The sequence below is a fragment of the Panicum virgatum genome, chromosome 5N (genome assembly GCF_016808335.1).
Source record: "Panicum virgatum strain AP13 chromosome 5N, P.virgatum_v5, whole genome shotgun sequence".
Classification (NCBI taxonomy): Eukaryota; Viridiplantae; Streptophyta; class Magnoliopsida; order Poales; family Poaceae; genus Panicum; species Panicum virgatum.
This window is the reverse complement of record NC_053149.1, coordinates 25,015,324-25,041,197: the sequence shown is the minus strand read 5'-3', so window position 1 is coordinate 25,041,197 and position 25,874 is coordinate 25,015,324. Positions and strand designations below refer to the sequence as shown.

The 25,874-nt window shown below is 47.0% G+C and overlaps 2 protein-coding genes across 2 annotated transcripts; both read left to right on the top strand.

Moving 5' to 3' along the window:
* The first annotated feature begins 12,424 nt into the window (after positions 1 to 12,424).
* LOC120672431 lies at positions 12,425 to 13,244 on the top strand. Its single transcript, XM_039952825.1, has one exon. The coding sequence runs from the start codon at positions 12,453 to 12,455 to the stop codon at positions 13,092 to 13,094; it is 642 nt and encodes a 213-aa protein (XP_039808759.1). The 5' UTR covers positions 12,425 to 12,452; the 3' UTR covers positions 13,095 to 13,244.
* Positions 13,245 to 17,388: 4,144 nt separating this feature from the next.
* Positions 17,389 to 23,957, top strand: LOC120674687. The gene is made up of 6 exons (XM_039955825.1): positions 17,389 to 17,572; positions 18,021 to 18,249; positions 18,410 to 18,837; positions 18,941 to 19,298; positions 19,381 to 19,450; positions 23,736 to 23,957. Exons 1-6 carry the CDS (start codon positions 17,389 to 17,391, stop codon positions 23,955 to 23,957), a joined length of 1,491 nt encoding a protein of 496 aa, XP_039811759.1.
* The last annotated feature ends 1,917 nt before the right edge of the window (positions 23,958 to 25,874 follow it).

Below are 25,874 nucleotides of genomic sequence, written 5' to 3'. Positions count from 1 at the left end.
TTCATTGAGTTTTGTCAAACTGTGTGACCCTAGTGAGAATCTTTTATGCTCCCTTGATCAATATCATGTACACATCCACCTTCACTTGCGAAATTCCTATACTGCGAACTAGCATAATCCACCATTCACCAATAAATACTTCTTGTCGTTGCAATCTCTATCTAGAATTAATATCCCTAAAATATGCATGTCATGGTTAGCCCCAGAAAAAGAAAAGAAGGCATGCCAAGGAGCATGACCCAAAAGAGAGAGCGAGAGAGATAGAGAGAGAAAGAAAAGGGGTAGCCATGTCTAAAAAAATGGGGATGAAATGAGAGAGAGAGAGAGAGTCAATGCAACTAGGAGTAAGTTATACCATCATCCATTTCATCCACACACACATGCACATCTTGATCTTGATTGTATGATATGCTTCTCCATGTATTTGTAGGACCGAGAAATGCGACTAGAGGGGGGGTGAATGAGAGCCAATCAAAAAATTTTGCAAACAAAAGTTTGGCCTTGATCCCAATTACGCACCCAACCCAAGAGTCCTAGGTGAATTGCAGAGTAGCTATAGGGGAGCTACACTAACACAAAACAATCCTAGGAACAAGAGTGAACAAGCGTGGAAGCAAACACGAGAAAACAGCACAAGAACCAGCAAGGTATATATCACCGGTAGATCCGACGCTCACAAAATTGAGTGCGTTGGTTAAACCGATGATACAGAGCCTGCAACACGTGAAAAGTAGCACCGGTTGATCCGATGAGAAGGTTTGAATAGAGTCAGATCAACCAACAAAATCGACTTGAAACGTCGGTGCAGTTGTCCAGAGAGAGCCCAAAACCGACCAGTCAGCACCGGTTAAACCGACATGCACGGAGGGCACCTCGACTGGTGTGGAGCAAAATGAACTCGTCGGTTGAACGGCCAAAACTACAAATCCTGTAGTGACTTCGGATGAACCAATGCACATAGAGGCAAATGCACCGGTGCAACTAACAGAGACGCCAAAAACCCTAGAAGCTGAACCCTATAGTCACCGGTTGATCCGACGACCTTGAACTCAAGCATCGGTTCAACCGGTGCAGTCGAAAAGCAGAGTCCAGAGGCATTTTCCAGCCCGCGACCCGGGAAAAATTCGACGATCGAACGATCAAATCAAGTTCAAATGTCACCAAACTTGGTAGGCATGATCACAAAGGACTTGTGAACACGTCCATGAAAGGAATTGACGAATCACTCCATGGTTTGGGAGGAATCACAGGTTTAGTGACCAAGAATGGGGTTTTCAGGGTTTTCTAAAAACTGAGTTCTTGAAGGCTCACGACCTATATGGATTTTAGCACTTGGTTAGGAAAATTCAGGTCACACAAATGAGCATCAAGCACCACAGCAACAAGTGGAAGAACCTCGAGAACAAAGAACTCAAGAACTTGGAGGATTCAAGCACCAAAAACTTCAAAAGACATGAAACTGAATTCGATTTCAAACCCCGGAGGGCACAAGGAGGGAAGGGCCTCCTTTACCACACAATCTTAGTACAAAAACTCAAGAGTCCATGGCTAGATCCTACCCCTAGAGAAGAGAAGGGAGGAAGAACATGAGAGGGAAGGAGAGAGGCGACAAGCAGGGAGAGGGCGCACGTCTGCCTGGGTAAGTCGCGCCTCTCTCTGCTGGCCTCCCATCCTTACTTATCCTCCAAGCCTCCCACTTAAAGACTAAAATACCCCTAAGTGCTGAAATTAAACTAGAAGGCCCTTAGGGGTAAAAGCGGAAAAGATACATTGAAGACCATCCGACGGCTGCGACGACTTGGAGAAATTTACATCGTCCCGACGCAATCGCCCTGATGTCGCCACTCGTCCTTCTGGAATCTTCACGGGGGCAGTTTTGGGAAAACTGCCGAAACCAAGTTCGGCGGCGGTTTTGGAGGAACCGCCAAACCTTCCCGCACGATGTTTCCGGCACACCCGCTAAGCCCGATGTCGCCACGTGTCCGACCTCCCGCCGGAAGCCTAGCGCCTTCGTCATCCAGACGCCATCGCCATCTCTCTCCGACTTTGCCGACGTCGACGCATCCCAGCCGTTGGTTTTTCCCGAGCTACCAACAAACTCCACGCCATCCCGCCTTGGCGCCAGGAGTGGATCGCAACGCGGCCCAGCAGTGGCCCAAGCATCTGGGCCGCCCTTCTCCACCGCACGGTCGTTCGGTCGGGCCTCCAACGCCACCGCAAGGTCTCCCGCCTCCGCATGGTCGTCGAGCTGCCTGCCACGGCAATGCCGCCGCATGGTGCATCGGCACACGCCTCGCTCTTGTCCAAACCATCTCGCTGCCACCGCGCCATCCGTGTACCTGCACACCATAGACCAAGAACTGGTGCAATCTCCACAGAGTCGCGACTACACATAGTTAGTCCACTCCACGTGTTGGCAATCACTCATCACACCAAGAAGCAGGCCTCCACTGCCTCTCAATCTCCCCCTTGATGAGTGCATTGTCAACACCACACCCCACACGGGCACTGGTGAAAGAAAAAGATAACCGAAAAAGAAATGGAAAACAAAGAGAGCTAACTCAAGTGATCAAAAGCGAAAGAAAGCCAGAAAGGATCACTTGAAGATAGCAAAGCCAAAAGAGTCAGCCCCCAAGACAAGGGCAACGGCTCGACGCACTGACTCCAAAACATGCTTGACCCCTCAAGAAAGAGGCAAGGCTCAACACAGCCAAGCATGTGCAAAGCTGGTCCCTCCAAAAAGAGGCAAGGCTCAACACAACCAGCAAAGAGCATGAAAAGGCTCAAAAACTCCCCCTGAAATGCAGCCCCCCTCACTATGCAACTCTCCCCCAATGTGTGCACACTCAAAGACTGGAACTTTCCACAATCTCTCCGCCTAAGGTATCAGAGACACTAAACTCTCCCCCTTAGACCAAACACCAATCTTTCCCCCTTGTTGACAAGGCACACACCAAGGTACCTCCCCCTGTCTAGATGCTCCCCCTGGAAATATGCCATGAAGTGCAATGCATGCGTGCCTAAAAAGCTTCCAAGTACAGAACAAGAGCATTTGCAAGGGTCGAAACAGCACAGCATATGAGGGTGCATATACAAAGACAATGCATGGAGAAGCTCATAAGAATATATCTATACAGATCATGAGCAAGCATTTGTCATTTGTAAAAGAAAAAGCATCACCAGAAAGGACCTAGCATACTAGAAGGTAAACAAGCATGCTAGTGCTAGCAAGAACATACAGGTGAGCTATCCAAAGCATATCACAGCAACTGCCACTCAACCAACTGAAAACTCTTAATTTCTCAACAAGAAGAAGTGGTGCCAGGGGTTGAAAACTTGCACGTGCTTAACTTAGCGAATGTGCCAAGCCTAGGTCAAGGACCATCAGAAGCTTAAGACAACACTCTCAGTCATTCATAGCCTTGTCCAAGTTCTCCAGAGGAGCAGTCTCGGTACAAGATCAGTGGTGCAAGCAATCCCACCTGGATCTTTTCACTCAGAGCAAAGCATGATATACCAAATGTTGGATTTTTTAAATTGAATACCAATTATAACACATCAACTGTTTGAGTTTGCAAAACAATCATGAAGCAAAAGAGATCATCTTGTTGCATATGATAGCAAAGGACCTAGCCACTAAGCATGAAACAAGATAGCATAAGCATACAAGCCTACACATGCTAGGAGCAGATCCTGAAGGTGACCATGTTTTATGATTTTCAAAGAATAAAATAGCTAAGCTCAGAGCCAATATATAACATATTCAAAGGAGCTAGCTACACATGGTCAAAGCATATATACAACTCATAGCATAGCACAAGGCACAAGCAAATGCAGATATCATACATGAGAAGCTTAGTGCAAGTGTAATGCATATGAGCAAATGCTATGCAGAATGGTATGTACACAAAAATGCAAGAAAAAGCAAAAAGAAAGGAAAACAAATCCTGAACTACAGAAACAACTACCCAACTCAAAATGGGTAGCACATGCCAAGCTCTCCCCGCAAGCGAGCATAGGTGGCTTGTTCTAGGGGCTTGGTCAGGATGTCGGCTACTTGATTATCAGTGGATACATGGGTCAGCTCGACATCGCCCTTCTCATAGTGATCTCTCAGGAAATGGAACCTCACGTCTATATACTTGGAGCGAGAGTGTAGGACAGGGTTCTTGGCTAAGCTTATGGCTGAGGTGCTGTCAATAAAAATAGGAACTCTGCCATAGGTTAGGCCATAATCACTGAGAGTGTGTCTCATCCAAAGGATCTGGGAGCAGCAACTAGCAGCAGCAATGTATTCAGCTTCTGTGGTGGAAAGAGCTACACTAGTTTGCTTGCGGGCAGACCAAGACACAAGAGAAGTTCCAAGAAATTGACAGGTGCCTGAAGTCGACTTGCGATCAATTCGACACCCACCATGATCAGCATCAGAAAAGCCAACCAACACAAGAGAAGAGGAAGAAGAGTACCAAAGGCCAAACTCAGGAGTGTAGCAGAGGTACCTAAAAATCCTCTTCACAGCGTTCCTGCGAGAAGTGCGTGGAGAAGCCTGGAACCTCACTCACAGACAGACCGCGAACTGGATGTCGGGTCTGGTGGCCGTCAAGTACAGGAGCGAGCCGATCATGCTCCTGTACTCCTTCTGGTCCACAGCAACACCTTCAGTGTCCTCATCCAGCGCCGTAGAAGTGCCCATAGGAGTCGGCATGGGACTGAGGTCCCCGAAGTCGAACTTCTTGAGCATGTCCTTGGTGTACTTGGCCTGGTGGACGAAGGTGCCATCCCGGGTTTGCTTGATGTGCAACCCGAGGAAGAACTGAAGCTCACCCATCATCAACATCTCAAACTCCCTGCTCATGTCATCAGAAAAACTAGAAACAAGAGAGTGAGAGGAGCCACCAAAGATAATATCATCCACGTAAATCTGAACCAACAGAAAATCAGCGCCACGCTTGAGGAGAAACAAAGTCTTATCTACCGAACCCATGACAAACCCCTGCTTAAGCAAAAAGGCTCTCAACCTCGTATACCAGGCTCTAGGGGCTTGTTTCAGACCATACAAAGCCTTCTGAAGCTTGAAGACTCGGTCTGGAAACTTGGGACTCTCAAAGCCAGGAGGTTGCTTCACATAGACCTCCTCTTCTATGAACCCGTTCAAGAAGGCACTTTTCACATCCATCTGATACAGCTTGAACCCCTTCGAAGCTGCAAAGGCTAAAAAGATCTGGATGGCCTCTAAATGAGCTACAGGTGCAAAGGTCTCCTCGTAATCTATCCCCTCCTACTGGCTGTAACCCTAAGCTACTAACCTAGCCTTGTTCCTCACAACCATCACATCCTCACTCTGTTTGTTCTTGAAAACCCATTTGGTACCTATAGGGTGGCAATCTGGTGGAGGCTCTACAAGGACCCAGACTTGGTTTCGCTCAAAGTTTTCTAGCTCCTCATGCATGGCATTGACCCAGTTAGAATCAGATAAAGCGTGTCCAACATCTTTGGGCTCAAAGGTGGCTACGAAAGCAGAGTGAGCATAGAAAGCGATAGAGGTAACCTTCGACCGCGTCTGAACTCCTTGGTGAAGGTCCCCAAGTATTCTCTCTGGAGGATGATCCCGCAGGGCTCGGTGGTGTACTCGCTGAGGTGAAGTCACCTCGCTACTGCCCTTAGCATGGGTCCTGGAGGAAGAACCTTGAGCTGGACGTGGATCGGCCGTAGTCGAAGCTGTGGGGAGCGGGCCACCATCGTCGTCAGAAATCGAATTCCCAGCAAGTGGGCCTGCAGCCGGCACAGGGACACCACCATCACCCTCAAAGGCTTCAGGCTCATCCTCATCCTCGAAGATGTCCTAGCCAAACTCATCGTCACCTGCACACTCCACAGAAGCAGACAAGGAAGGTGTGGACTCGTCGAAGGTCACATTACAAGTTTTGACGATCCGGTTAGTCTCAAGAATAAGAACACGATAACCTCTAGATTGAAGAGCATAGCCAAGAAGAATGCTATCAGAGCTCCTAGACTCGAACTTATCAAGATTTCCCTCCTTCAGAACAAAGCATCTGCAACCAAAAGCACGCAGGTGGGACACTCTGGGCTGTCGACCAAACCGCAACTCATACGAAGTCTTCTTCATGAATGAGCGAAGGAAGATACGATTGGCAACATAGCATGCACTGTTGATTGCCTCGGCCCAAAAACGCCTAGGAGTCCTATGCTCATCGAGCATCGTCCTAGCCATCTCCACTAGGGTCTGATTTTTGCGTTCAACCACGACATTCTGTGGAGAAACATAAGGAGAGGAGTACTGGTGATCAAGACCGAGGCCACGACAGAAGTCATCAAAACGAGCATTCTTAAATTCAGAACCATTGTCACTACGTATAGCCCTCATGGCATGTGGAAGCTCGTTCTGTAACCTCAAGGCAAGGTCTCGAAAATACTGAAAAGCCTCATCCTTAGTCTCCAAGAAGAAAACCCAAGAGTATCGAGAGAAGTCGTCCACGATCACAAGAATGTACCACTTCCCACCAACAGAGCGCACACGAGCAGGACCGACGGTGTCCATATGAAGAAGCTCTCCTGGGTGCGATGTCATCACCTGATTCATAGGTGGGTGCGGAAGGGAAACCATCTTCCCGAGACGACATGGATGACAGACAAGGTCCTTTTCCAACTTGAGCTTGGGCAATCCTCAGATCAGATCAAGTGAGCTGAGCCTAACTAGTAGATCAAAGCTCAAGTGACCAAGTCTCCTATGCCACTTCCAGAGCTCAGAGGACTGACCAGTCACCAGACAGTGAGAAGTGCTAGAAGAAGATCCAGAGAAGTCAATGCGAAACACATGACCAAGAGGAACAATGCTGCAAACAAAATCCCCTCTTGAATCAAGAACACGCTAGCAACCTCTCTTGAAACTTACCTCATACCCATCATCAAGAAGTTGCGAAACAGAAAGCAGATTAAAACCAAGTTTATCAACAAGAGCAACCTCTCTCAGGGTGAAGTCGTCAGAAATCCGAATAGCGCCAACTCCACGTACCTTTCCTCTGTTGTTATCCCCGAAGACGATGTACTCCTTGTCCTTCGTCGGGGTGAGGCTGGAGAACCATCTGTGACTCCCGGTCATGTGGCGCGAACAACCGGAGTCCATGAGCCATATGTTCTCCAGGCCTCGAGTGTCCTGCTCAGTAAGAGGAAAAAGAGCGGGCAAATGGCCCGACACTGGGGTTAGCACAGAAGGAAGCAAACCAGTGTCGTGCCATCTGCTCGAAAGCATGGTAAGTCTCCTCAAACGAAAACTATGACTGGCGACCACCACGCTGAGGAAAACGTGGTGCACCTCTGCCACCAAAGCCTCGGCCACGCTGACCACCACCGAAAGCACGGTGTGGAATGGGGCCAGTGAAACCACCACCTGGAGCGTGGTATCCACCACCGCCTCCCCCTCCTCCACCTACACGACGTGGCCTGGCATCCCGCCTCTGCCCACGTCGAGCTGAAGCGTGTCCTCCTATAGGCTGGTGGAACACCTCCGGAGCGCTCCTCTCAGGCTGCCTGCGCTCAAACCTCAACCTCCGAAAACAGAACTCTGCCAAGTGACCATCCCTTCCACACCACTCATACTGGTAAGGCTCTCTCTTGTGTGTAGGCTGTGGTGTAGGAGCTAGGGCTCTCTGAGGCACTCTGCTGGGGCTGAGTCCTCACCTTGGGCTTAGGAAAAGGCTTACCACTAGGAGGGAGTGTATCCAGTCAGTTCTTGAGGTGGTTAGGCTTAGGAACCCACACTGGATTCTTAGGTGGAGCTCTGGGTGGCTCAGAGAGAATTCCATCCTTAACTGGTGCTGGCTTAGGAACTAGTGGAGCTATGGAAGAAGAAGGTGCACTCACACTCGGCTCAAGCATCTCACCAATCTTGCCATAGGGTTGGACAAAGTCAGCAGGAGTGAAAGCAAAACCAACCCCAACACCGTCAGGACGCTTAAACTGCTGAACCATCTTGCCCAACTAAGGCTCGCGGGTGGACACCCAACTAAGAATCTCCCGAAGGTGGGAGTTCTCCTCCTCCATCTGGGTCTTGTCCTTCCGTGCCTCCTCAAGTTCAGAGATCAGGCTTGGGCACACAGTACAATCAGCAGAGCAAGAGCTAGCGACTCCGGATTTCTCCAACTTCCTCAAAGCAGCATTCTTCTCCTTAAGCTCTTCTCTAAGCGCTGGGCACTCCTTACAAGCACCCAAGAGGGTAGGCCAGGACTTGAGCTCGTCCAAGGCCTTCTTGCCCTGCTCGAGCTTGAGCAAGTTCTCAGCATACTTGCTCCTGAGCTCGGAAAGGTCAGACATCAAACTGATGCACTGACTGCACTCATCTTCCTCCTCACAATCCTCCACAATAGGAGCAGACTGAGCAATCTCTAGAGCTAGCTTAACTTCCTTCAACTCCTGTCTCAAAGCTCTAAACTGCCTCTTAGCATCCTTAATGATCAAGTCCTGATTATCTAGAGCAGTGTAAAGATCCTCCAACTCCTCAGGAGTGGGGTGCTCAGGACGTACCTCAGAGCTTGACTCTGGCTGAAGTACAGGCTCTGCTGTGGTGGAAGGAGTCCCATCGGCGTCGGAGTCGATGGCTATGGTGCAGAAACCTGCCGCCTTCCCAGCATGGAGGCAAAGGCCAGTGAAGCCCTCCGTGGCCTTCTTCTTGGTGCTCTACTTCTTCTCGCCGCGGTGGTGTGTGTCGGAGTCACTGGAGCTGGATGAGGACGATGACGTCGAACTCTGGCTAGTGGAGGAGTGATCCTCGCTCTGGGTGACGAACGCCTGCTTGCTCTTGTACTTGCCGACGTTCTTCTTCCGCTCGTGGTGCCGCTTGGAGCGTCCGCCACTCTTCTTGTGTGTGTGCCCACTCTTGTGCTTATGGTGGTGCTCGCGGTACTCTTCGTGCCTGGAGCGGTCGTCCTCTTCCCTGGAACTCTTCTTGGGACACTCGGCGGCGAAGTGGCCGGTCTTGCCGCAGTTGAAGCAGGTCTTCGCTCGTGCTTGTCTGTTGTTGAAGGTGCGCTGGAACTTGTGGATGATCAGTGCAAACTCCTCGTTTCCCAGCACCTCCAGCTGCACAAGAGAAGGCAAGCAAAAACCTCCAAGAGAACGGTCAGAGTTAGCTCCAGAGTTGCCTACCAGGGCTATCGACTTGGAGGCGGAGGCATCAGCATGATTGCCTTCCATCTTCGCTCAAGAGAGCTTCTCCACCTCCGAAGCCTTGAGCTTGCTGAACAGCTCATCCACAGTGAGGGTCTCATAGCCAGCAGACTCTATGATAGTCTGGACCTTCACCTCCCAGACCTTGTGATCAAGAGCATAGAGAAGCTTCATAGCCTTCTCATGATCGGAGTAGGTCTTGGTGCCCTGTGGCTGGTTCGCACGCACCTTGTTCACAATCGATTGGAAACGACTGAACATGGTGTCGATGCTCTCACCCGGCAACTGAGTAAAGTTCTCATATTCCCGCCGGTGAGTCTCATACAGCCTAGACTTGACATGTTGGTTCCCTCATGGAAATTGGCCAACCGTGCCCAAATCTCCCGGGCTGTGAGAAGATCGCTGACACGATCGAACTCAGGACGAGCGAGACAGGCGATAAGAGCGTTGTACGCCTTGCTATTGACCTCGTGTCTCCTGACCTGAAGTTCGGTCGTGCGGACCGCAAGGTTCATGTATTCAGGGTCCACGCAAATCTCCCAGACTTCGGAACCTAGACTCAAGAGACAGGCACGCATGCGCACCTTCCAGTAGTCATAATCGGTTCCATCGACACATCCCAACCGTTGGTTTTTCCCGAGCTACCAACAAACTCCACGTCGTCCCGCCTTGGCGCCAGGAGTGGATCGCAACGCGGCCCAGCAGTGGCCCAAGCATCTGGGCCGCCGTTCTCCACCGCACGGTCGTCCGGTCGGGCCTCCAACACCACCGCAAGGTCTCCCGCCTCCACATGGGCGTCGAGCTCCCTGCCACGGCATTGCCGCCGCATGGTGCATCGGCACGCGCCTCGCTCTTGTCCAAACCATCTCGCTGCCACCGCGCCATCCGTGTACCTGAACACCATAGACCAAGAACTGGCGCAATCTCCACAGAGTCGCGACTACACACAGTTAGTCCACTCCACGTGTTGGCAATCACTCATCACACCAAGGAGCAGGCCTCCACTGCCTCTCAGTATTCACTCTTTGACTTTACAACATATGAAATGCAAGTATGCCTTGTGAATTAAATGGCACCATAATTAAAGAACTAATCATCTTGTTGAGTATATGATCAGGAATTGATAATTATATCAGTCACTCATTTATGAAGAAATGAATTAAGAATTGAGAGAAAAGGCTTATATGACAAGAAATGTGCTATGACATGATCAAGTGTGATGATAGTAACAAGCAGTGGTTATGTGTAAATTGATATATGTGTCAATGGCATACGATTTATTCTCATAACCAAATGAAGCTTGTTGACAAGGGCATAAGCATTCAAAGAAGAATTTCTTGTGAAGGATGTTGGGTATTTTAACATCACGAATAAATTTGCAAGTGCATGGATACCGATATAGCTTTCACCTCAGAGTATTCCAAGGGTTATTGAATCCACAGGGAACGTGTATGCACTCTCTTCTATTCTAGTCGGTTCAAGGACACACCAAGATAGGTCGAAGGGTGGAGAGGATTCCCAAGATAGCACTATAGATGAGTTAAAGGTCGATTTCTCAGGCATAATTTTCGCTTCGGGCACCGGCTTGCACCTAGTCTGCCAGACAACTCCGGCCAACAGCTCTATGCTATATCCGAATGTGGAGGATTACAATGGACCAATATGGTTGTCACCACCTATGGCCTACCTCTAACAAACCGTGGGATATAAGGCAAACGAAGGATAACCCCTAGCCTAGATGTGTCTATGCTATTGATTACTACTGAAGTCTACCTACTTATGTCGAACCATAGCAAACTACAGCACTCCGTATAAATACGGAGTGACGAACCCGCGAGTAAGAGAACTGATCTCACTAAACTACCAGCACTACTAGCATCTACTGTACCAAGTAAAATACTAGAGATAGGAACTACGAATACTTACTAAAACCAGAAGAATGTAGGAGCATATGTAGAGGTACAAGCTCGGAGAAGAATGCCGACACCCCAGCACCTCTCCCGAACTATTGTCTCACTCTCGTAGAGATACAATTTGGAGAAGAGCGCCAAAGACCGGCGCCCCTCCTGGGTACCTCTACCCCTCTCCCTATTCGAAGCACAAGCTAGGCAATACTTTGCATTTGGAATGAGGCTCTAGGCTCAACCTTGACTGGTGTTGTGTGTCTCAAATATGAGCCCCCACCTAGTATTTATAGAGGGTGACAATGGGGAGGTGCCTTGGGAGAGTGGACTGCCTCCAAGCAACTCTTCTCCTTGTGCCACCTATCACTTCTTAAGTCGGCAACTTCACCCCGAGCCTATGAGAACCGCCTTCATAGGGGCAGCGGAGGAAACGACAACGGGTGACCGGTGCTATAGGCGGCGGCAGTTTCAGCGATGGGAGGAGGTGCGGTGCATATGTTTTTTTTTTTATCAAGCAGGGCAGATTTTGCAGGATGAAGGGCAATAGACGGCTCTGTATCACTTGTGGGCAGGACGATACAGCTTGATAAAAAAAACATCTGCACCGCATCTCCTCCCATCGCCTCGGCCTTCAGGATATATGCGATCGATGGAGGGCACAAATTACAGGTTGGCAAACTGACTAAACGATCGATGGCGCAAGTTGACGGAAGGCAGACAGATGGTGTGGGCGAGCGCGACGATCACGACATACGAGTCGTCACTTCATATATTTTAGTACTCCCACCATACTCGAAAGAAAGTTGTTTTGGATAGTGACATGGTCTCCAAAGCTTAACTTTGACCTCTTATTAATTTTTATAAAAATATTTGTCGCGAAGTGATATATTTATATATTTATAAAAATATTTTTCAAAATAAATCTATTTATATGGTTTTTGTATTTTGAAACTCAACAACTTAAAAATTATTCATGATTTATATTTTTAATGTTTGACCCAAATTTTATCCAAAAAACTTTTTTTATGAGTATGGAGGAAGTAGTGGAATTAAGATGGGAGATCTGACTAGCTAGGGCTGGTCTCCAAATTGGATCTGGTTGGACAGGAAATGGCTAACGTACGGGCCTCAAATTCATTCGGCTTCCCAAATGAGTTCACGGCGAAATATATGTTTATGCCAAATGAATGAACGACTCGTGCCTGCGACCCTGCATATATATGGTACGGTACACCTCTGTGAATCCATCCACAAAACCCTAGTAGATCTATATATATTGCCACCACCGCGCCGCCGCCCCCTCTCCTCCCCTCCAACTGCGAACGCTCCGTCAATTCCTTCCCTCCTATCAGGTGATTTCGATCGATGGCGTTGCTCCCCGTGAAGCCGCTGGACGCCGTCGACGGCTACCTCCGGTGGAAAGAGTCCGTGCTGCTCCGCCTGCACACCGTCGGCATCGCGCACGTCCTCTCCCACGACCCACCGTCCGGTAGCGACGCCGCCTCCTCCGCCGAGGCGGCCAAGTGGGCGCGCGACGACGCCATGTGCCGCGGCCACATCCTCGCCACGCTCTCGGACCGCCTGCTCCCGGACTACGTGCACCACGCCACCGGCAGGGCGCTGTGGGAGGCCGTGGCGCGCACCTACGACGTAGCGTGGCAGAGGTTCACCAGATTCGAGTTCGACGACGGCGCCCCGCTCCTGGAGCAGCTCGCCCATGCGGAGGCGCTGGGCGTCACCGGCCGATCCTGGCTCAAAGGCGACCTCGACTTCATTGCGTACATGTGCCACGAGAAGCTCCCGGCGGACCTGGCTATCCCCATCTCGGTGGGCTCCGTTGATGGGAACGTAACCATGGACAGGGTCTGGAAAGTTGCTCGCGTTAAGGAGGCGTCTCGCCTTCGCGAGGTAGACGAGCTTCAGGGGAAAGCGACTATGGCGGAGGATCCAAGAGGCTGCTGGAACTGCGGCCAACCGGGGCACATTTCCAGAAACTGCAGGGCTTGATCTTTAAATAGCGCGTTGGGTACTCTGAATCTCTTACTCCGATCGATGATCTGAATCTTGGGATCTTGGATGGTGCTAGTGCTTAGTAATTTTTAGATCTTAGTTTGCCTGCTGCATGAATAATTTTTAGATCTAATTATTATTTCTTCAATTTATGGTTTTCATCTAATTGAATTTTGAGTCTACTATGTGTTCGTATATACCGCTATATATACAGTAAGACCATATTGCTACACTTATAGCTTGCCGATGTAGGGATATTTTGCTCATCTGAAACATTGTTACAAGAGAGATCTTGTCACTTTGGGCTGTTTTGTTCGGGCTTTGGCTTTTCTTCAAAGCTGCCTCAATATTATTCTTTTTAAGAGGAGCTTCTGGACTGGCTTTAGGCGCAGGAAAACTGTGTGTGCATGCAGTACTTGTCAAAATATATCATGCTTTAGTTACAACAATGCTCCAGATTTTTTACTGACAGACTCAAGGCCTAGCTAGCTCATAGTGCATAGTATATTCATAAACCTTTTTCACACTATCAAGGTGCTGAGCAGTGACCAACTGACCATATACTTCACTTCATCCTTTAAACCACTTAGAAAAGAGGAAAACAATAGCTTCTCAGTAAGGTTTTGGGTTTTCCAATACCAATCCGGCCTTTACTTCGAACTTGCTTATATACTCCCTTGCGGATCCAATATGATGTTATTTTCTTAATTCATCAACCGGGTTACAGATTTGAATCCACTCACTAGTTTACTGTTTTACAACATTGAAATAAGCAATTGTTTTTTCATTGTGTTTCTCAGTGTTTTTTCTCCTTTTTCATTATCATTTTCCTTCACAGAAATGATATAAATAAAGGATTCACTCTGGCGTTGCTTGCTGGTGGAGGTTGACTATGTCCACTATATATAAGTCCTTCTCAAGTAACTACGACTCAACGTGTAGATATAAGTCCTTCTCAAGTAACTACGACTCAACGTGTAGGGGTATATAGGAAGCAGAAATAGGAGATGGGCCGTTCCAACTCTGCAAGAGGATTCCAGATCATCCAAGTCCTAGCTAACACATAGATAAGGAAGTTTTCGTACCCGTGCGTTGTTATTGGCAACAAAAATTATATAATCCATGTATAAAAATAATTCAACTTTATAAAACTTATACAAAATTCAAATCCAGTGGTAAAAGTTTTTTCAAAATAATATACATGGGTCGCACGACATTGATCTTAGCAACATGCTATTTTAGTAGGATCCGCAGCTCAAATTAAAGCCATGAAACAAGTAGCTGGCAAATTAAAATTGGAATTAGCTTAGAACCGGGGAAGGCTGGCTATTCGAAATAGAGATGTCGGCGAAGTCAAAGCAGATTCGGAAAAGGGAAGATAGCCCTGTTGAGAAATGCAAGGCTGACAGATGTCCCACTGTGCCATGACACAACGGATAGCGGACGGAAGCGAGGAAGGGGGAACCCTACTGACCGCATGCTGAAAATGCATTTAAAGCTAATGGAGACTTGAAAGAATTGTTACAGTGCTAAGAGTAAATAAAAATAAACCAAAATAGCATTCTGCACGTCCGAAAATATTACATTCGATGAAATCAAAATATCCATAATAGATTAAAAAATCATCTGGACAAAATCACAGTATCCATAATCTCATAAATATAGTTTAAATAATTTATCTCATATCTCTAATTCAAATGTTTTTCCTATGATGTGGCTGAGGTGTCTTTTAACACAATCAGGAAGTATATTTCCCGACATACATTTCCATCGAACGCCACCATGTCGATCTCAACATTCCTCCTCAGTGCTTGTCCATCCTGTAGTAAAGATTATGTATACATAAGCATCAAGTTGTGCGGGAATGAATAATGAACGTGAAAAAACATAATATACGCACCATACATGCTTCTAGGCAGCCATATATTGCATTATAATAGGATTACTCGTATTTAAATACACTGCAGATTAAAAGAGCATCAGATGAAATAGTAATTTACATAACCGTGCACAATATGAGATAGGCATAACAATCCAACTGTTAACTTGAACATGTGCAAACCTAGTATATTTTTCTTGTTGTGTGCATGACACTTCTTCCTCTCATATGCCTGGTGCAATTTCGTTCTTCTCCTCCTTTTGCCCATCTGTCATCAAGGCAGCATTGACTTTTCCCCGCCCTCATGCCGCTTCCTATTCTTCTCCTCCCTTTGCTCATCTTTCATCAAGGCAGCACTGACTCTGTTTATGCTTAGAAAATCCAGAGGCAAGAATTAGGACTAATCCCACATATGACTAAAAGACAAATCACTAAAAGATGCAACTACCCTATCCAATTTTTTGGGAAAAACTGGACTGCTCCAAATCAGAGATTCTAGATCAGCTTATAACCCTTTACTTCCCCTTTACTATGTAAATAAACTCTTAGCAAGCCTGCTGGGCCAATTTTGGCCCAACAGCAACGAGTTGGGCTGTTACAAACAAGATCTAGGTTAGCTTTAAGTGTACGAGGTGGAAATTGTTGTTTTATCAGCTAGATAACATTTTCTATACGAGGTGCGGCTGTCGGCGTGCAGCTAGAAAACTTGCTAGCGACGACCCGCCGCAGACCTCTGCCACTTCGAATTCTGGCTATTTCATTGCCACCAAGTACAATAGCATCATGGCCGCGTACCCGCACGTCAAGGTTGTAGGCTCCATGTTATTTGCTTGTCATATATCTAAGGTCAGTCTCACTGGGAATATAATATAATCAGTTATTGTGTTTTTAGAGATATTGATATATATAAAGAGTCAATTCTCTCTATATCAATGTAAAATAAAACTCATCCCTTATATGCTATTGAAAATTACCATATCCATTCTATGTCATTGTTTATTATTTTTCATCCCCTACATGCTATTATCGTCAAGATGAGTTAACAGAGCTGTTAAAAGGTGTAGTGAAAAGACAAAAATACCCCTCCTCTAAAAGTACCCTCACCAGTTTTTTCCTCTCTCTCTCCCGCTCCCATCGCGACACCGCGAATCCTCCAAAATTGACTCTTCTTCAAAGGATACGGCGAATCCGCGACGACGATCCGATGGGGTGCAGTTGACGGGAGCGCCGCTGGCCCATCCACCGCGGGCTCCCCGTCCCGTGCGTGGTCGTCTGTGGCCCGCGTCCCTGCTCACCCGCCCCTACCGCAAGGTTCAGGGAGCCCGGCGATGATGGCCGTACCCGCGATGCGCTCTCAGTCACGGTCGCGGTCGTTGTCCTTCGACCGCCGTCGGTGACTCCCATTCCGTTTGCCTGCTGCCCATGTGATCCCTTCGGTGTCTATTCGGTCCTTCCCCCACCTGCTTTCCCTCTGTTCCGAGTTCAAACCCACCACCGCCATGCTACCATCAACCACGTTCTCCCACCCCGGCCCACGCCCCATGCCAAGGTTTTCCTTATCGCTGATAAAAAACCGATAAATCCGAGATATTAGTTTTATTGGTGGGGCCTGGTAAATTTGGGTTGCCGCTCAAAAATTTTGGCGTTTTGAATCGATCCCGCGCCTTCCACGGTTTCGTGGCCCGCCAAAAGCCCAGGAGTGGATAAGGCGCTCCTGCGGGCCTCCTCAAACCCTAAATCGATTCATTCTCAATCTCAACCCCTCGTTCTCTCTGCTCTCTCTCCCAGCCTCGTTCCTCTTCCTCTCCAAGCCCGCCGCCACCCCAAGTGGCGCATTGCCGCCAGCCAGGGCCAAGGCAGTCGTGCCACCGCACGCCCGCACCAGGTCACGTTCCAGCTGTCTCGCGCCGGGCCGCCGCCCGCCGCGCTCCGGACGTCGCGCGCGCAGGTCGCAGGAGTTCCGGCCGCCCCGCGCCGGGCCCCGCGCGGCGGCAGAGCTCCCTGGGTGCCGCAGCCGCTCCTGGCTGCGCTGCTCCGGGCAGCCGCGCGCCGTTCCTTGCCGCTGTGCTCTGGGATCCACTCTCCGCACCTCCTCTATTCCTGTCCTCCACTTGATTTAGAACAGCAGAACGACACCCCCTCTGTTCCAGTCAAGGAAGCACGGTCAGCGTCGTCGCCGTCAGGTTCACCTCCGCAGGTTCATGCCGTCAACTTCTCAGCTCTTTCACGTCCCTAGCATATTTTCTTCAATCCCATGCCAATCCTCTGTTGACAGTCTTCCCTCGATTTCTTTGCCTCTTAGGGTGACGCCAATCCTCTGTTGACAGTCTTCCCTCGATTTCTTTGCCTCTTAGGGTGACACGTGCTACCAAGTCATTCCCGCAAGGCCATAGGACGCACAACAGGGCGCTAATGGCGACAGGAGGCGATGGAGATGTGGAAGTAGCCATTATCGCGGCATCGAGCGGTGTTGCCAGGGCATCAGCCGCTGAGAAAGGCAAGGGTATCGCCAGGGAATCAACCAGTGGTGTTCTGATTGATAGTAGGAGCACGAGTACAACGATGGACACCGCCATTGAGGTGGTCTGCCAAAATGGTAAAGAGGCACAATAGTACACTAGCATTGTTTTGTTCGTTTAATTTTAGTTGCTCATTAGACTGTATATGTGACTCACTATGACATGGAATGAAATTTTACATATAGGATTCATATCAGGATATTTTTGTACAATTAGATTGCTATTGAGTAACTCAATAGCATATGCAGTTGTAGTTTTAAGGGCTTAGTGGGCAACAAATCTTCATTGAGGTTAAAAAGTGTTTGTATTTATAATCAGTATAGCTAGCCAATTTTGTAGGCCTGTTATGAATTTCTTTTTTTATTCATTCAATTTATGCTATTCACATTTTATGCCCCTTTCAATCAGATTAAAAAGATCATAATAGTGTTTCATTCCAGCCACATTTTTCTATGCCAAGTACATACTTTTGTAATTCCTTTTTGTTCATGTTTTATTCAAATTTGTGGTGTTCATTTGGTACAGAGAGGCTGGTGAAATTAAAAGGGGCCATTGAGTATGTATGGAGCCATGGTGAGAAGTACAAAGTCAATGACTTCAGCTGCTATTATTGTACAGCAGCTATTGCTGGTGGAGGTGCAACCCGCTTCAGGCAGAATTTGGGTGGTATTTCTGGTTTTGTCGCTGCTTGTCCCAATGTGCCACGTCATGTTAAGGAATATATGGTTGATGAAGTTACAAGACGAAGAATAAGGTCAAAGAAAAATAGAGGCCTTAAACACTTTATTCAAAGGGAGGTCATGGCAGCAAACAGAAATTATGGGACACATGGTAACACAAGAATTCCTCATGAAGAAGCACAAATTCAGATAGCAATGAGAGTCTTTAAGGGAATATGCTTTGGAACATGGCAGTCCTAAGGGAAGTGGCAGTGGGGCTGCAAGTTGTTCAGCTAACCATCAAACTAGAATTGATAGGTTCTACAAAACTCCTGGTAGTTCTCCCCAAGCTCCATTTGACATAGATTTGGCACGTAGTAGGGCTCAAGGGCAGCCTCGAGTGGATGTTATGCTCACAGGGGGTGCTAGAGAAAAGCTTGGGAAAGCTTGGGCAAAGTGGTTCCATGCTAACAATATTCCTGGAAGGAAAGCGGACTGCCCATACTTTCGAGCAGCAGTCAAGTTATCTCAAGAACATGGAGATGGAGTGCATGTTCCATGTGGAAAAGGAAAAGATGGCCCATTATTGGATAGGAATTTTGCTGATGTGGAGGCTCAATTAGCTGAATTCAAGGAAGACTGGAAAGAATATGGAGTTACCATCATGTGTGATTCATGGACAGGTAAAAATACTTGTATAATTTGTACTTCATTCTTCTGTACATGGTGAATATAACTGAAGTCTGAAGTTGTGTTCTTACCTTTTCTTTTGTCATGATTGTTTAGGTCCTACTATGATGTCTATTATTAACTTTATGATCTGGTGCAATGGACGCATGTTCTTTCACAAGACTGTAGATGCTACTCGTTGTATCCAAAATTCAGATTTTATCTATAAGATTCTCAAAGAAGTGGTTGTTGTTGAGGTTGGGATCACAAATGTTGTTCAGTTTGTCACAGATAATGGTGCCAACTACAAGAAAGCTTGCAAGCTTCTCATTGCTGACTATTCACACATCACCTGGCAATCATGTGCTGCTCACACAATTAATTTGATGCTAAAGGACCTAGGGTGTTTTCCTCTTATTGAGCATGTAGTGGACAGTGCAAAGAAAATTTGTAGATTCTTCTATAACCATAACAGGTAATGACTAGTATAATTGAGAAACTTAGATGCTCAATATAAATGTGCTGTGTAATGACTCCTATGCTTGCTTTCTGTTCAGGCTTCATGCTATGATTGAAGAGAAGATAGGAGGAGAACTGATTCGGTGGAATGCCACTAGGTTTGGCACGGTTTACCTATTTCTTTAGAGTTTTTGGGATGGATCAATTTAAGTTATGGATGGCATCTAAGGACTGGGAGGAATGTGCATGGGCTGGTCAGAGGACCATGAATACACTGAGGCTTGTCTGTCCCAAAAGAACTGATTGAGTGATATGGAGTTGGTGTTAAAAGCTGTCTCACCAATATATATTGTGCTTCAGTTTGCTGATCAGCAGAAAAATGCTACTATATCCGGATTCCTTCAAAAAGCGACCCGTGCTGTAAATGCGATAAAGACCAATTTAAGTGACTGCAAACATAAAGATCTGCTTGATAGTTGGAGGCAAATAATCGACACAAGGCATAATTATCTTCTCAATAATACTCTCATGGTTGCAGGTAAGAGCAGAAATGGAAACTTGTTCAATTCATGTGCCTCTTTTATGCATTGTCAACTTATTAATATTGCTGAACCTGTTATTTTCCTAGCTGCTGCACTGGACCCAAATACAATGTATACTAGCTCGCTTTCAAAAAGTCCAAAATGAAAACATGTTGTAACCTTGGCCCTAAAGAAGTTTGCTCGTTCATCTTCAAAGGCCTCCACTGCAATTGACCAATGTGTCCTCTTTATAAAGCAAGGAAAGTTATTTGGAGGAGAGGAGGCTCGAAGGTCGGTCATTAATGGCCGTGTGAGTGCTGGTGATTTCAGATTTCTGCCATTCCTAAATTGACTTAGATCTGAATTTCATTCTCAGTTTATATATGTCATCCTTTATTAAGCAATACTCACCATGCTTTTATTCACCAGTAAATAGATTTTGGTTTGCTGGCTGCCATACAATTTGAATTAGAACTCAGTTCTGAATTAGATTTAAGTTTTGAATTAGAAATAAAATGCTTATTCTAAATACTACATTTTCCTAGCTGATTGGTGGGATCAATATGGTGGGGACTACCCGGACCTGCAATACTTTGCAAAGCGTATTGTCTCACAATGTTTGTCTTCTAGCGGCTGTGAAAGAAACTGGAGCACCTTTGCCTTGGTTCATACCAAATTGAGAAATCGTCTAAGTTATGACAAGCTCCATAAATTAGTTTATGTGCACTACAATTTGAAGCTGCGCATCCAACTATTTGAAGATGAAATGCAAAGCCTTTAAGACATGCAATGCCATCGTGCATCAGATTCTGATCCATGTAGCATCTTGATGGATTGTGCCATGTATGATGAATCCAACTGTCGGTGTTTACCGCTAAGCCTGCTCAGGGATACCCTTAGCAGTAAGGTTTGTAGGTAGGGATCGACTGCTCTGGAACTCGATGGTGCAAGGAACATAAAGATTTAGACAGGTTCGGGCCGTGAGTTTGCGTAATACCCTACGTTCTGTGTGGTTTGTATTGCCTATATGTTTGAGGGGGTCCATGCTCGCCCTTATATATCCGGGGGGACAGGGTTACATGGAAAGTCCTAGCCGAGTATAGTTGGAGTCCTACTACGATATAATCGGGTAGTTTCCTTTGTACTGCGGCTAGTTCTATACCTACTCGGGTAGTTACAAGAGAAGTAAGGTATATCCATGAACTATCCTTTATTCTAGAACATTCTATACCTATAAGCAATTCCGCTGCCCCAGGTCTGACAAGCCCCCGAGATCTTCGTAGCCGAGTCCTGTAGGCGTCGAATACTTGGCTGGGCGTCTTCGAGTACTTCAAGTAGTCAGAACATCCTTCTGGTTGCTTCTAGTCCTTCCTTCGGGTACGTCGAGTAGTCCTCCAAGTACTTCCGGTTGCTTCAAGGCTGTGAGGTGCTCAAGCTCCGAAATCTTAATCATATATGGTGCGCGAAGTACTCGTGCTCCATATGGAGTAGCCCCCGAGCCTTAGGTTGAATCGCAGAATCAGGCTGAGGGTCACTTCAGTCTTTTTCCTTTATTATTTTCCAAAAAATTGAAAAATAAATTCCTGATGCACATATCTCGTAGCCCCCGAGCCTTAAATCAAAATCTCTTATACTGCGGGTAGCCCCCGAGCAAAGATTTGGAATTAAGGATTTAAGACGTGGCATCAGATTTTATTCTTCAGAATATTTGTGGGATTCATCAGGTCCGGAATCCGAAAATACCTCTTTTTCGGGTAAAATTCCCAGAAAAATGATACAATTGGATACGCCACACTGATTTCACCCGAAATAACTTCAGAAATAAAACCCGGGATGTACGGCTCTTTACTGTGTGCTCACGTGGAACTTTACTGTATGGAGAATCTGCATTATTGCATTCTTAAATGCATCCGTGAATGCTGACATTGTAGAGCCACGGGTTGTCCTCCAGTAAGGCCCCTTGTGGCTAGAAAAGGTGAAAGAGAGGCCTTTGCCAGAAGCACCAACGTTTAGAAGCTATGGCTTATATTTGGTGTTCTTGCTCGTGCTCTCCTGAAGTGTGTATTGTCTTTTCAGCAAGAGATGCAAGAAGAGAACTTGCAAGTGACAAGAAAAGTCCCTGCCACTCCCATGCTCCCATTGGATCCCTTCTGGACATCATATCCTTGCATCTTCCAATGAGGCAGGTTCTCTGTGGACTGGTTGAGTCTTGTTGTGTCACATCCTTGGGTTTGCCTGTTTCTGGGTGCACAAGAACCGACATCTCTGGTAAAGAGACTTAATCTTGTCACAACATATTCATAGAGAAGGAGAAATTTCTCCGCAAGATGCTATAAGAGGACTTGCGAAGCGATTACTATAATCAGCCTCCAAACTCTTGATACTTTTCTCCCAGACTACGAATATCATTATTCCCTTTATGGGAATAACAAGCTTGTACTTTGTCATGGCCTCGGGCCGATCTAGCTGCAGCAGGCGTCGACTAGAAGCTCCAAGAGATCCAGGCGATGTGCGTGCAGGTCCGAGTCATTTTAAAGCTAGTTAGAAAAAAGTACTCGAGTTGTAATATCGAGTAGTTGTACTGGATCGAGTACTTTCCTTTATCCTGGAATGTAATCCCTAGTAGAAGGAAGTGGAGTCGAGTAGTTGTCCAGGGATGTGAGTGTTTTCTTTTTTCAGAATGTAATCTTAGAAAAAAGAAATGTCTCAGAAAATCCCGTTTTTTCCGCGATTTGCAACGGACTCTTAGCCTATTGAGTGTTTTTACCATGCTACCACCGCCTTTATAAAATGAAACGGTAATTAGGTTTTACCCCACTGGCCGCCATTCAGTTTCAATATTTAGATCTGTTCATGCCTTCAAGCCCTCAGATCTACACTTCTTGCTCCTCCTTGCTTCCCATCCCTACTTTAGGGTTTTTCCACCAGTGTATGCGCGTGAAGCGCTTTGTAGATTTCCGAATGGCACCGAAGAAATCGAGCAAGGGAAAAGGCATAGCTACTGAGCCATCCCGTGATGAAGGCTGGGAATCAAGTAAGTGTTCCAAATCTGACTTGGAATCCATAGTTAAGCAGGGCTTTTTGCCATCGAAATCTGTAATCCAATGGCGTCTAGCACTAGGTGATGCCCGTCCGTATGAAAATACGGGCGAGATTGTTGGATTTCTTCCATATTTTGAGCGAGGGTTGGGTCTCCCCTGCTCCAATTTCTTTTCTGGACTCCTGTATTATTATGGGATCCAGCTTCATCATCTCACCCCCAATTCTTTTGTTCATATATCTGTCTTCATACATTTGTGCAAAGCTTTTCTGGGCATCGAGCCCCATTTCGACCTTTTCCGCCACCTTTTTCATTTTAAGCCTCAGCCTAGTTCGACTAGACTAGATGTAGTTGGTGGGGCAGGGATTCAACTGCGACAGAGGATGGACAGGGTTTATATCCCCTATAAATTGTCACAAAAAGTAATCGACTGGAAACCAAGATGGTTTTATGTCGAAAATAATGGAAACAGCCTTCCACCTATCCTAGCTGGCCCTTCGGTTCGGCGAACTGAATGGCTGAAGAAGCCTCTTGATATGAGTCAAATTCCAGAACTACTGGAAATGATTGCAAGTCTGAAGCAAAAGGGAATAAGTGGAGAGGCTGTGGCTATTGACTGGATGAAGCGTAGAATCCAGCTTCTCCAAGCTCGAGTTACTTTTGGCTTCGAGTATCAAGGGAAAATGATCCATCGCGGTGTTCAGAGAAGAGATCTCTAACGGACAAGCTCTTCATCGAGTACAACGACTGTTTGATAAGGTGGAACATGTTCCGCACCTCCTCAACACATTTTTAGTGTTGAATGCTCCCAACGAGGTAAGTGATAAGTAGTCGATTTGTAATATCGAGTACTTGTTTTTGTAACTGACAATTTTTCCCATTCCTTTTGTAGGATGATGTGAATGCATATAGGAGTAGTCCTCCTCTGCCAGGCATATTTCGCCCATCCTATATTGTTCCGAGTGCTCATGCCAAACATTTGCCTGATTCTGAAGATTCTTCAGAAATTAAAGGCTTTAGTTCTGATGATGAAACTACTGATGTAGAAGCTGGGGAATCAGCCAGGGATGATGACAGGGCACATAGTCCAAGCCGAGAGAAGATACTCGTGTAGGTCTTCCAACCGGTACTCGTTCGACTGTGAGGAAGCGGAGCAGCTCCTCGCAGACTACTAGCAATAGGTAAGTGGCTAGTTGATTGCAGTCGAGTACTTTCGTCTTTGATTTGCTGGTTTTGACATGAATTTTTGATTTGTCAAGTCCGGCGGCTAAAATGCCACGGACTTCAGCATCTGGGGATGATGCTGTGGTGGGACAAATCGTCCCTTCCACCATAGTGGACTCGTTAAAGGGGACTGGGACTACTCTGCTGGTGAGTAGTTACAATGTAGAAAGTGCCGGGAATACGGGTAAGTAGACCGTCGTTTATAGGCCTACCCAGAAATTTGGCGTCAAGGCGCTTGCTCTGAAAAGAGCTCCCACATAACTCGGACGATCCTGACAAAACAGAGCGAAGGCAGGTGTAGAAGTGGAAACACTCCGAGGAGAGTAAGTGACCAGCACAAGCAGAGCTTCCAAAATGACGCCTCAAGGGAGGAAAATGACGCCACAGACACCGTCATCTTCCGGCCAACATGGTCAAGGCTCATGACGCCTTCAAGAAGGTACTAGTAAGTTGCTCGTGCTAATGCTACAGGTCCATCTCAGATGTAAGAAAACAACAGGTAGGTTCCACAATGATGAGTCTATGCAATTGAGTTCCTGACAGAGCACAGAAATTGGAATGGGAGAACAAGGTCATTTCTTCTTTCCATAGATTTTTCCTATCACAGTTACAAAACAAATCCAAACGATACAACATATGCCAAAACATCCTTCCAACATATTATAGATTTAAGGGTAACATTATACCACATATCACAAACAAATGAATGATGGCTTGTACATGGAGACATAAAACTGGTTTGTTCTTCATACATATCGAAGAGTAGCAACCGAAGTAAATATATTACACATTTTGGATATTTAGCGAAACCGAGATCTAATTTGTTGACCCAGGCAGTGAAAACACTTCCTTCCTCTTGAGGCGTTGATACAACATTTGGAAGTAGCTTGGAAGCATCAGTAACAATGATCATTGGCCTGCAAGCAAGCCCTAGGCTATCGCCTTCACCACATACCCTATCCGAAGCTGAAAAAAACCACCGGGCACCACCAGGGTGCCGCCACTGGGCCGTAGAGCGCCATAGCATTGCAGGGGAGCCCGCCAACAAGCTCCCACCACATAAAGTCCCTGAAAAGCCAGATGCTGGGGGTGATCAGAGGCCGAAGCCTAGGATGGAGGTTGGGGTTTAGCACCCGAGATGAGGCAGCACCACCCCCGCGGCAACCCAAAGAGGAGTGGCGCCGGCCCCGAGACGAGAGCGCAAGAGGCCCATGGGCAAGCGACAGCGGCGCTTCCAGCCGAGCCGGAGCATGCATGAAGGAGCACCAGAGGCCACACACGAGTACATCGATGGCAACTCCTCACTACTGGAAAACAGGCTATGGGAACCTCGTCATCACCGAAGGGGTCCATCCTTAACTGAAACCGTAAAAATTTGTTAGAGTATGTGTCCATCCTTAAATGAAGCAGGAGAATTCAATTCTTTGAACGAATATGCGTGTTTGAAAGAGAGAGAGAGTGTGTGTGAGAGAGAGAGTGTTTGTATGTTAGAGGGAGAGAGAGAGTGTGTGTGTGTGTGTTAGTGGGACAGAGAAAGAGAGCGAGAGTTAGTGAGTGTGTGTGTGTGTGTGTTTGTATGTTAGTGGGACAGAGAAAGAGAGAGAGTTAGTGTGTGTGTGAGACAGTGTGAGTGTGTGTGAGTGAGTGTGTGTGTATGTGTGCGCGCGCGCGCGCGTGTGAGCGAGAGACCGAGCATCGGTGAGGAGACAGCAAGAGAACGTCGGTGGGGAGACAGCGAGAGAGCGTCGGGGACAAGGAGACAACGAGAGTTAGCAAGAGACCGATCGCCGTTAAGAAGGAGAGAGCG

Bases quoted from the DNA above. Each gene is read 5' to 3' on its own strand.
- LOC120672431 (XM_039952825.1), top strand. From the start codon at position 12,453: ATGGCGTTGCTCCCCGTGAAGCCGCTGGACGCCGTCGACGGCTACCTC.
- LOC120674687 (XM_039955825.1), top strand. From the start codon at position 17,389: ATGGCGACAGGAGGCGATGGAGATGTGGAAGTAGCCATTATCGCGGCA. The intron at 19,299-19,380 runs GTAATGACTAGT...CTTTCTGTTCAG, and splicing joins TTCTTCTATAACCATAACAG to GCTTCATGCTATGATTGAAG. The intron at 19,451-23,735 runs GTTTACCTATTT...TTCCTTTTGTAG, and splicing joins ATGCCACTAGGTTTGGCACG to GATGATGTGAATGCATATAG.